Consider the following 12,128-nt stretch of genomic DNA (forward strand, 5'->3'; position numbering starts at 1 on the left):
CCGGACGGGTGACCCCAGCTCCAACTTCCCAGATGCCCCGGAGGTGGGGGGGCCTCAGCTTTGTGTTTCCTGACGCGCAGTCCGGAGGCCACAACTCCCAAGTGTGTGGAGCAGCGAGTGGGTGGTGGCACTGTCCCCGGCGGCCGTTGGCTACCTGCCTGCTGGGAGCCGCAGGCCCAGTCTCTGAGGTGATACGGCCCAGACTCGCTGCCTGATGGCCGCCGCCACACGGCCTTCCTTCTCTCTAGCATGAGCTTATACCCCGAGAACCCCGACCACCCAGAGGCCAGGCCAGCCCTGCGTCTTTCCACCTGCACCGAGGGGCAGAGGGCACAGGGGGCCAGAGAGGGGTCGGCGCCTGGAGCACTTGGCTGGCTCTGGAAATGAGACCTGCCTCCTCTGCTGACCAAGGGTGGTGCCTGAGGAAGTTGCCCATGTTCTGGAAACTTCTGCGGGTTTCCAGAAGTGCCCTCGTGGCCTCCGAGCCCTTGGCCTGGCGTCGCCCTGTTTTCTCTGCACTCGTGAGGCTCGGGAGCTCCATTGTTCCGGGGGTGGGGGGGAGGTGAAGGCCCACCCCAGCCGGAGACACGCCCTGTGTGTGCAGCCGGCACAGCCCCCGGGCGCTGGCACGATGGCACGCTTCCCTGGATTCTCACGCTTCCCTGGATTCTCACGCTCATCTGCCGGTTCTGCGAACTGTGCATGTTCACACCCCTGTGGGAGGGGGAGAATTCCCCCAGCCCTGACCCTTCCTGGGCTCCTACTTCCAGAAAGTTCTCCCAAGTCTGTAGCACCCTAGAGACTTGACTTTGGGGACACTGGCTCCAGAACGAGCTGAGGGGGTGGCCAAAGTCCTGATAGGAAGGGGTGTGAGCATGGGGGTCCCGGAGATGCTGCTCTATCTCCCGAGCCGAGCCTGGCTCCCAGAGGCGCCCTCGGGTCCTGCGGGCCTGACCTGGCCTCGCCACAGACCCCGGTCGGCTGCTCTCAGGGAGCCCGTCGTGGGCCCTGCTCCCCAGAAGCTGCTGCCTCTGCCCTCATGACCTCTGCAGACTAAGCTTGGATTTTCTTTTACTGAGTTTAGCACGTACTGGAGTCACCGAATCTCACCTTCCTGCCTTTGCCAGCACCTCTCAGAGAGATAAAGGCTGAGGAATCTGGGCACGTGCCCCAAGCCGAGGCCGTGGTGAGTGCCGGGATTTGACCTCGATGCCCCCCAGACTGCCCGCCCCCCACTGGGCACAGTCTTCAGAGGCGCAGTGCTGCAGACAATGTGGGGGGAGGGGCACATCTCAGCCCTGGCCACCCCCCTGCTTCCCTGGGTTTGCTCAGCGTAGAGGTGGCAGGAAAGGGGACTGGGGGGCACGTCAGCCTCAGCAGAAGGGATCTGGGAGCGCACCCCCCCCCCCCCCTGCCGCCCAACTTGAAGACGCTGGCCACCTGCCTGCCCGGAAAGACTTCACGTGCGGGGCCCCAGAGCCACTGCCTCCCTCTGGCGGCCAACTTCTTAAAACAGAACCCTCCGGAATGCACGTTGTGGGGGCAGTGCTTCAAAGGGTATTGTTTCTAGGCCTGTGAAGTGTTCTTAGCCCTGGCTGGGGGAAGGCTTCTGGAAATTGCCCTTGGGGGCCCAGGCTTCGCCGCTGGTCCACAGAGTTCCACGTCAGGGCTTCTGAGGGCATCTCCAGCCTCCAGGGACAGGCGAGGGGCCGGCCTCTGTCAGCCAGCGGTCAGCACAGGCTGGGCCGTTCAGGGCGCCGCAGGCTGGGGTGACCCTTGGCATCATCGGGCGCGGCTGAGTGAGCTTGATGGCCGAGGCGCCTCCGGGGGCCTCCCAGTCCACCAGGCCCTCTGTGGCTCCCATGTACCTTTTGCTCCACCCCGTCCCCCTCGCCCACCTTGTCCCCCTCTGTTGGGAGCTGCAGATTCTGTCCAGAGGGCCAGCGGGGAGAGGGCGGGGTCCCCAGCAGCTCCCAGCCCATTCTCAGCTCTGTCGCTGAGGGCGGGTGCAGCTCACGAGGTCGGTCAGCCCACAGACCGGTGGGGAGGGGCCCACAGCTGGCTGGCAGGGGAGCTGCTGGCCGCGTCCCGATGGCACGCCTCCACGGGCACACGTGAAGGGAACATCGGGGGCACGTGGGGCCCCGAATCTGACCCTGCCCTAGCCTGAGGGCCCCAGTGGCCCTGTCCCTGCCCTTTACTTCCAAGTCTGAGACTCCCTGGAGGGACCGTAGACCCAGCTTGGAGCAGGTCTCTGTGCCTGGGGCAGCCATCCGGGGCTCCTGTCTGAATATCGGGGCTGCTCCCTGTGGGGAGACTCAGGGTGTCTCCTGCAGCTGCCCTCACACTTCATGGGCAAGAAGGTGCCAGAAACTCCAGCAGCCGCCAGAGCCAGGGTCCACCGGGTGCCCCTCTCCCCACTCCCACTGAGACCCTGAGCAGGAGGGAAGGGGCGGCCCCCCTCTGTCCACAGAAGAGTTTAACATGCTGAGGTATCACCCAGCCTCACAGCCCGTAATTTCTCAGGTTCGCAAGAAAACTTCGCGCCTCGAACCACAGACAGCGCCCCCGACACGGGAATAGTAACCCTGGGGCCCCCGGACCGGGAGGGCCCAGATGAAGTCCAGGTTGAGCTGTCCCTGGTCGGAGGGGCTCAGAGCTGCCCCCTCCTCCCTAGGAACAGGAGCCTTGCTGTGAGCAGGGGGGCCAGTCAGCCACAGCACACGGGGCAGCTTGGAGGCTCTGCCCTGCTTCAGGCCGGGCCCCTCCTCCTGGCTCCCCTGTTCTGGGCCTCGCCGCCTCACGGGCAGCCTCAAGGCAGAGGATCGAGGAGGCTGCCTTGGTGGGCCCACCCACCCGGCCCCCCCGGCCCCCCGGCCCCCCGGCCCCATCTCCTTGGGGCCTGGGACATCACTAAAGCCGGGAGCTGGCCGGGAGCCATGCTCTGACCTGGGCCCGGCTCTGCTGAGTCTGTAAGGACAGTGGAGTGGACACTTGGCTGGTCCTTGCAGGAGCAGGGGGCCCGGCTGCTGATGGCCCACTGTGGCTGCCTTCCCACTGGGGAAGTCTCAAGAAACTGTCTCCTCCCTGCAGGACAGCTGTCTACACTCTCCACTGAAAGAGGGGCAACAGCTGGGGGCAGAGGGGCAGCTGGTGCCACGGTGTGTCAGGGAGGGAACCGTTCGGGGGAGGGTGTGAGTCACCATGGGTGACCCCGTGGACAGCCCCACAAGCAGAGCCCAAACCTTCTTAGGCAAGAGCTGGTCTGGTTCTGGAAGCTTCTCCATGGGCGAGCCTGAATGGGCCTTTCTGGAGCCTCCCTGCCCATCCTAGGGGCAGAACTGGCATCCCTCCCACCTGACCCTGAGCCAGGAGCCAGTTTGGTGGGGTCTGTTCTCTGGGCTTCCTCAGAAGGAAGGAGGGGTTCACTGGCCCGGCAGGGGGGTCTGGGCTCCCAGTGGGGCAGAGGCCCCTCCTCCCGCTCCTCCCCACACCCCCCAGCCCACTCCCCCAGCCCGCAGCCTCCCCAGCAGGTATTTAGGAAGGAATTTGTTTAATCTTAGTCGTACAAAACCCCCTCCCTTACTGGGGTCCTGCCCCCGGAGGCATGGCCGGGTCCTCCTGGGCCCAGGTCCTCGCAGAGGACGCAGTGGGCGCACGCGGAGGGATCCGCCCAGCAGCAGAGGCGCAGGGCCTTGCGGAAGACGGTGCGGAACTCGGCGTTGAAGACGGTGTAGATGACGGGGTTGAGGGCGCTGTTGACGTAGCCCAGCCAGGTGACCGCGCTGACCAGCCGCGGGGGCACGGCGCAGGTAGGACACAGTGCCCGGGTGATGTGCACCACAAAGAAGGGAGTCCAGCACACCAGGAAGGCCCCTGGGGGCGGGGCCGGAGGGCGCGGTGAACCCGGGTCCCCGCGGCGCCCAGCCCGCCCTGGGCACCTCCTCCCACCGGGGGCACTGCCACCTTCCACTCCGCCCACCGACCCCAGGGCAGGTACCCACCGACCACCACCGGCAGGACCCTCATGGCCTTGCGCTCCCGGCCGGTGATCTTGGCGCGCCTCCTCCTGGGTGCCTGCCGCGGGGGCTCGGCTGGGACGGCGTCGGGGGGCGCGACGGCCTCGGGGGGCTCGCCGACCTCGGGGGGCGGTGGGCCGGGGCCGCTGGGCCGACGAGGCGCCCGGCAGTGCAGCTTGGCCTGGCGAGCCGCCTCCCAGCGCCGCAGGCCCCGGAACGTGGCCCAGTAGAGCAGCAGCATGAGCGGGCAGGGCAGGAAGAAGGAGCACACGGACGAGTAGACCACGTAGTCGCGGTTCTCCAGGCGGCACACGGCGGGGTCGCGGCCGCGCCGGTCGTTGAGGCCGCACAGCACGGGCGCCGCCACCGCCGCCGACAGCAGCCACGTGGCGCCGATGAGCAGCAGCTGACGCCCCCCGGCGCCCTGGCGGTTGTAGCTCAGCGGCACGGCCACGGCCACGAACCTGCAGGGGGGCGCGGTGAGGGCGGCCGGCACGGGGCAGGGGGCGCGCGCGGCCGGGCGGCGGGGACTCACCTGTCCACGCTGATGGCGCACAGGTTGAAGATGGAGGCGGTGCACAGCATGACGTCCATCGCCATGAGCGCGTCGCAGAGGCCGGGACTGAACAGCCACACGCCGCCCTGGACCTGCGCCCGGGGAGGGGGGGAGGGGGCAACAGACACAAGACCCGCTGTCTTCCCGCAGTGGCCCCGGGGCCAGGAACCCGGCGCCGGCTCTTTCCGACCCCCTCCTTTTTGGGGGAGCGGGGACTGAATATCAGCGGGGAGCGGGAAGGAGCCAGAGGTCCACAGGCCGAGCAGTCTTCACACTGAGCTGGGCGAGGGTCCCAGGGTCCCCCCCCACCCCCCCCCGCTCCCATCCCCACCCTCCCCCCACCCGTCGCCACACCCCTCATACGCCGTCTGTACCCCTCCAATCCTCCCCCCACCGCTCCCTACCCCCCCACACCCCTTCCCCACCCCCCCCACACTCCCTCCCCCTCCCACACCACTGCAACCCTCCCCCCACCCCTCCCCCACCCCTTCAACCCTCCCCCATCCCTCCCCACTCCCCTCATACTCCCTCCCTACCCCTCCAATCCTCCCCCATTCCCCTCCCCACCCCCCACCCTCCCCCACCCGCACCCCTCCCCCCACACAACCCCCTCCCCCACCCCCAACCCCTCACCCCTCTCCAATCCCCCTCACACCCCTCCTCACCCCTCCAACCCTCCCCCCCACCTCCACCCCCACCCCCGGACCGGTTAAAACTGAGAAAGGCCTGGGGGAGACGCTGTAGGTGAGGTCGATGCTTGAGAGCCGGGTCTCTGGCGAGAGGATCCCAGGGTAGGGGTGGTCCCAGGGATTCTGCTGCCCTGGAGTGTGAAGCCCCTGCCCTCATTTCCTCCCCACAGGATGGCTAAGAGTCCACCTGTCTGGTTAAACTGTCACTGCTCTGGGACTCGACATTATCACCTCACATCTGTAGGGGAGGGGTGAAGAGAGCATCCACAGAATTGCCCTGAGGATAAATCACCTAAAAGATATAAAGTCTCTGAGGTGTGCCTGGGGGGGGCGGGGCTCAGGTCTTGATCTCACAGCTCCTGAGTTCGAGCCCCACGTCAGGCTCTGTGCTGAGAGCTCAGAGCCTGGATCCTGCTTCAGATTGTGTGTCTTCCTCTCTCCCTCTGCCCCTCCCCTGCTCACACTCTGTCTGTCTCTGTCGCTCTCAAAAATAAACAAACAATTTTTTTAAAAAGATAAAGGCTCCTCACTGTGCCCAGTGCCCCCACCAAAGGCAAAGGAGCAGACAGCCACCCGCCCAACAGCCCTCCCCACTCTACTGCCAACCCCCCTCTACAGCCACCCCCCCCCTCTAAATCCCCTCCCGCTGATTTGGGACGATTAGGAGCTTAGGAGCCCTCAGTCAGTGACGTCTGTCTGTGGCTCTGGGGGAGGGGCAGGTCATGGGTGTCCTTGTCCAGCTCTGCCCCAGCCTGGCCGGGACTCACCATGTCCGCCCTTAGAAAATTGGAGCCTCCCTTCCCCCCACGGCCCCTGACGCCGAGTTCCCAGCCCAGCCCTAAGCAGCTTTTCTCTGCCCAAACGGCAAAGCAGACAGGGCTGGCACCAAGCGGGACCCACCCGAGGGCCAGACCTGGTCTGGGGTTGGAGCTTCTGGGCCCTGGTTCTTGACGGGGGCTTTGGAGCTCACAGAAGCCCCTGCCCTTGCTTCCACTGTCAGGGGTCAGGGCCTCCCCTCCTGCAGCCCCGCTCACTCCCCCTCAGCTCCTAGCAGCTGAGTGCCCCCTCCCCCCCCACACCCCCCCACCCCGCCTGCTATGGGCAGAGCATGTTTGTGAGTGAGGGTCTCCTTCCCTTGGGTGCTCTTGTGTGCGTGTGCCTGGTCACACACGGCTGTGGTTTGTGCAGTGATGTGTATGCGTCTCTGCGCCCCAGGGAGAGCCAGGGGGACTGAGCATGAATCTGCCTTTCCATCTGGCTCCCCTGGGGAATGGAACCCAGCTGAGGGGGTGGTGGGTGGCTGGACTGCCAAAGTCACCTGTTTCTGAGGTCCCTCCCTGGCTTGAAGGACAAAGGCATCTCTTGGGGAGCAGACGCCAAAACAGGGGGACGAGGTACAGGTACAGCGGAGGGAGGGCGGACAGTCGCCCAGCCGAGCGGGCTAACGGACACCGAGATGGCGGGGGCGGGGGGGGGGTGGTGGGGACGAGTGTCAGGGGACCGAGGCTCCAGTGGTCCTGGGGCCTGCACAGGTTCTCGAGGTTCCCGAGAAGCCGAGCGGCCGGGTCGCTCGGGTCCCCTGTGCGGACGGGGACAGGGGACGAAGGCGCAGGGGAGGAGCGCGCGTGCGGCGGGACCGCGGGCTCACCTCGGAGTAGACGAAGAGCGGCAGCACTAGCAGGGCGAGCAGCAGGTCGGCGGCTGCCAGGCTCACGATGAAGTAGTTGGTGGGCGTCTGCAGGGCGCGCTCGGCCGCCACGCTCACGCACACGAGCGCGTTCCCCGCGAGCACCGCGCCGATGAGCAGCACGCCCCCCGCCAGCGCCGCCGCCGCCCCGGGGGTCCCCGCGCCGCCGCCCGCTCCCGGCCCGCGCCCCTGCAGCAGCCCATCCGCGTCCGCGGCGCTGCGGTTCCCCATGGCGCACCTGCCCCATGCGCCCGGGCGGGCGCTCAGCACCGCGGACAGAGCCCGGGTCGCGAACCCCGGAGCCCCGCCCCCCGGGCCCGCCCCGAGCCCGGCCGGAGTCCCGCCCCGATCCGCCCCGCGCGGCCGGCCCCCGGGCGCTCGGAGGTGCGGCCCGTCTCGGACTCTTGCGCCCCGGGAGGCGGGCGGGCGGACAAGCGCAGGGGCCCTCGAGGTAGGCGTTAAGACTGGCACGCGCGGGCCCAGCGTCGCGCCGCGCGGCGCAGGGTCGGGGGAGGTCCGCGCGGGTCTGCGCCCGGAGACGCCGGGGGTGGAAGGTCGGCCGGACCACCCCTGGGGGAGTGCGGGCACCCGACGCCAGCGCCGTCCCGCCGGGCCCCCGACACCCCGCGTCCCGCATGCGCCAGAGGGGTGTATGCTCCCTGGGGCGGGGGGAGGGCTGGGGGGGGGCTCCGGGAGGCGCCTCCAGGCAGAGGCGGGGCCGCTGCTCACCCGGCACCGGGAGACCCGAACTCCTCGCCGGCGGCCCCGTGGGCCCCCTGATGAGGCTTCCCTCGTTCATCCGACCCAACCTCACGTGCCCCAGGACATCCCCCCGAAATGATTGCAGACGCCGGTCTGGGGCCCCGCACCCCATCCTCTCGTCCCTGACCGAAACCACGCCCAGTTACTCCCCACCACGGCCACTGCCTGGTGCTTACTGCTTAGCATTAAATGACGTAACAGGAGGAAGGCGCTCTCCAAGGAGTCACCTCCTTCACAGAGAAGAAAAAGCCCCAAATGAGAAGAACCCTCTCAGCCTGCACCCACCAAGCCCACAATCACTAGATCCTGTGCCCTCCTCCCTGGAGCACCGAGGCCGTCCCGGGTCCATCACCCCACCTGCCACCCCAGGACCGTGGGAGCATGGGAGGATCCGGGGGCAGTGTCCCCAGGTCCACGAAGGTAAGACTATCACAGAGCAGATGCGTGGGACACTCAGAGTCAGCCAGAGACAGCTGTACATGACAGAGTCGGCCTGGACTGTCCTCTATCAGGTCACAAATGTGCACGGAAAGAACGTAGATGGAAAATGTATTTCAGCCAGAATTTTCTTTAAAAAATTTTTTTGATGTTTATTTTTGAAGGAGACAAGAGACAGAGTGTGAGCAGGGGAGGGGCAGAGAGAGAGGGAGACGCAGAATCCGAAGCGGGCTCCAGGCTCCAAGCTGGCAGCACAGAGCCCAATGTGGGGCTCGAACCCACGAGCTGCGAGATCACTACCCGAGCCGAAGTCCGGCACTCAACCGAGGAGCCCCCCACCCCGGGCGCCCCTCAGCCAGAATTTCCATTATGGACTTACTAAAATCAGAGTGACACCTACCTTTAGTGTCACTAAAGGGGCCGTGAAGTGGGCGCTCTGCCTGCATCCCTCTGTGGGATCATGTGATGCACATGGGACCCCTCAGTTTTCCTTTCTGGCTGCCCCCTACCCCGGGAGGCTGGGACACTCAGGATGGGTCTGGAGCACAGAGTTGTTGCCAGGAATCCGGGATCCTGATTTCAAAGACAGCAGGGAACAGAGTGGCCAACTTGCTGAGCTCGATCCCTTTCATGCACATTAGTAGAGGGAGGAAGGCTTTCTTCCTCTCTGAAGCTTCAAGCAAGAGAACTCACCGTACTAGTGACTGGAGCCGTAGGAAGGTCATTCTCTCACAGGACACAAGTCCCAAGACGGGGGTGGCTTTGTGATCTTGGGTTGGATGCCAAGTAGCGGATCTTTAGCGTCTGATCTGCTTGGCGTTTCCTCCTGGTCCCCAGATGTCTGCCAGCATTACGGGTGAAAAGGCAGCCTGGACCGGGAAAGGGCGCGTACAGTGTGGGTCTCTGATACAGGGTGCAGATCCAGAATATACGAAGAGCCCCGTCAAGTCGACGAGAAAACACAGTCCAGTTTTAACGAGGGGAAAGGTCTGGAGGAGGCACGTTACAACAGAGAACTCTCACGGTCAGTAAGCTTGTGAGAAAGTGCTCGGTGTCATTGGCCACCGTGGATATGACAATAAAAAATCACAAGGACATGCCGTCGCACACTAGAATGGCAGGGGGGAAAAAAGCCAGACGTATGATGTGAAAACACTCTCCCGGACTGCAGCCTGACGCTTCCTTCTCCCAACTGCGCATTTGAGGTGATTCTTCTGTGTAAGGCACAAGCTGAGGTTCTTTTTTTCTCGCCTGTGGTTGTTCAACAACAACCCGCTCCCGTTGTTGAAAAGACTATCTTTTCACCACTGGCTTGCTTTTGACCTTTTGTCAAAAAATCACTGGAGCGCCTTTTCTTTGTCTTTCCTTCCAGCGCCAACACACAGCCTCAACCACTTTGGCTTTACGGCAAGTCACGAAATCGGGCTCTGTGAGCCCTTGAACTTTGTTCCTTCACAACGCTGTTTTGGCTTCTCCAGTTCTGTCTGTATGTATGGATTTTAAAATCAGCTTGTCTGTATCTACAAAAATAACCCCGCTGGGAATGTGATCGGGATCGTGCAGAATCCATACAATGATTTAGGGCAAACGGACATCTTCATGAGGTTAAGTCTTTGGTCTATGAACGTGGGTGTATCTCTCCATTTATTTGGATATTCTTGGATGTCTTTCATCAGTATCTTGTTTTCAGCACATATTTTGTAAGATTCACAACTATTTCGTGGCTTCTGGTGTATTTGGTAAGTGGTTCTGCTTAAAACAGTTGTCATTTCCAGCTGTTCATTGCTAACGTGTAGAAATACAAGTTTTGTGTTTCCCTTGTGCGAAACCCTATTAATGCAAGGGTTTTTTTCTTTAGTTTTCTTCAGAATTTCTGCATAGATAATTATCTTGTTTTTTTTTAATTTTAAATGTTTTTATTTATTTTTGAGAGAGAGAGAGCATGAGCAGGGGAGGGGCAGAGAGAGAGGGAGACACAGAACCAGAAGCAGGCTCCAGGCTCTGAGCTGTCAGCACAGAGCCCGACACAGGGCTCGAACTCATGAACCGCGAGATCATGACCTGAGCCCAAGTGGAACACTTCACCGACAGAGCCCCCCAGGCACCCCCAATAACGCTCAGCTCAAAATTCTCTTCTGTGACCACGGTCACGTAGAACTGTGATGTTTTGTTTCCAAACGTTGGTAAATTTCCTTGCCGTCTGTCATTTGCCTTTTGTTTGTTCCATCCCAGTGAGAAAAAGGTGCTGCGGAGGACCTCGGCTCCTTTACGCTTGTTACGGTCTAGTTTACGGCCCAGAACATGATCTGTCACCACAGATGTTCTGCTTGGAAGGAAGTGTGTTCTGCTGTGATGAGGTGGACGTGTGAGTCAGTCGGATCAGGACGCTGCTCTTCGGATTTCTGTGTCCTGGCTCCTTTCCGGTCTGTTCTATTAATTACTGAGAGAGAGGTGTTAGAGCCTCCATGGACAGTTGGTGGGATTTTCGATTTCTCCCTTCGGCTCCAGCGCGTGTTCTTTGAAGACTTCTTGTAAGGGGCGTATGCATTTAGAGGAGTGACCACCATGCCTGGGGGGGGGCTCGGTCAGTTGAGCGTCTGAGCTCAGGTCACGATCTCGTGGTTCATGAGTTCGAGCCCCGCGTCGGGCTCTGTGCTGACAGCTCGGAGCCTGGAGCCCGCTTCGGATTCTGTGTCTCCCTCTCTCTGCCCCTCCCCTGCTCATGCTGTGTCTCTCTCTCCCAAAAACATTAAAAAAAGAAGAAGAAAAGTGGTGCCTAGGGCTCACAAAGAGTGAGAGTTTGGGAGGTGATGGGACTAGGTGGTGCCTACAAAGCAAATATTTATTTATTTATCTATTTTTAAAGCCTTTTTTTTTTCTTTTTCTTTCTTCTTCTTCTTCTTCTTCTTCTTCTTCTTTTTAAAGCAAGCTCATGCCCGGCATGGAGCCCAACATGGGGCCCAAACTCATGACCCTGAGATCAAGACCTGAGCTGAGATCAAGAGTCAGACACTTAACTGATTGAGCCATCCAGGTACCCCTAAAGCTTAGTTTTTTTTTTCTCTAGTAATCTCTACACCTAATATGGGGCTTGAACCCACGACCCCGAGATTAAGAGTTGCATGCTCCTTGGACTGAACCAGCCAGGTGTCCAAATACATCTTTCAAAACTCATAGAACCATACATCCACAAAGACTAGCCATAGGGGCGCCTGGGCGACCCAGGTGGTTAAGCATTGACTTTTAACCTCCACTCAGGTCTTGATCTCACAGGGTCATAAGTTCAGGCCTCACGTTGGGCTCTGCACTGGGTGTGAAGCCTCCTTTAAAAAAAAATTAGCCATAAATAACAAACTTCACAAAAAGTCTGTGACCCCAGGTTTGCAGACCAACTTTGGTGAGGCTCAATAAAATGTACGGAGCTGGGCAGCGCAGCCTGAGAGGAGGAGGTCCTAATTCTGTCCAGAGCCTCTGGCCAGTGAAGCTGTGATGTGCCACCTCTAAGGCTGGATGGGTCCTGAGAGGCCACTCCGTCCTCCCAGGACTGAGGAGTAGGTCTATGACCCTCTAGGATAGGACAGAAGCTGGAGCTGCCACCCTGATGGTGACACTTGAGCAGGTCTCGGGGCCAGTTTTGTAATCATTCGCCACAGAGTTTTATGGGACGCTTAAGACATTCACGATAATGTTTATTCGGCTCGCAAGAGTTGTTCAAAAGTTTAAGAATCTCTTCCTAATTAATAGAACAAGCAGACAGAATATCAGCAAAGCTATGGAAGAATCTGAACAACCACCAACCAAGCAGACATATTTGACATTATGGAACAGTCCATCCAACGGCAGAGAAATACGTATTCTCTTCAAGTACACAGGCAACTTCACCAAGATAGACCACATTCTGCATCGAAAAAAGAAGCTTAAGACATTTTTTAAAGAATGAGAATCATAAAATGTATGTTCTCTGACCACAAAGGAAT

General features: G+C 61.1%; 1 protein-coding gene across 1 annotated transcript; it reads right to left on the reverse strand.

Moving 5' to 3' along the window:
• Positions 1-3,536: 3,536 nt before the first annotated feature.
• Positions 3,537-7,182, reverse strand: DRD4 (dopamine receptor D4). Its single transcript, XM_042959039.1, has 4 exons — positions 6,913-7,182; positions 4,555-4,667; positions 4,005-4,483; positions 3,537-3,876 (listed from the first exon to the last, which is right to left on the reverse strand). Exons 1-4 carry the CDS (start codon positions 7,180-7,182, stop codon positions 3,560-3,562), a joined length of 1,179 nt encoding a protein of 392 aa, XP_042814973.1. The 3' UTR covers positions 3,537-3,559.
• Between the last annotated feature and the right edge of the window lie 4,946 nt (positions 7,183-12,128).

Source organism: Panthera tigris, chromosome D1 (genome assembly GCF_018350195.1).
Source record: "Panthera tigris isolate Pti1 chromosome D1, P.tigris_Pti1_mat1.1, whole genome shotgun sequence".
NCBI classification, from domain to species: Eukaryota; Metazoa; Chordata; class Mammalia; order Carnivora; family Felidae; genus Panthera; species Panthera tigris.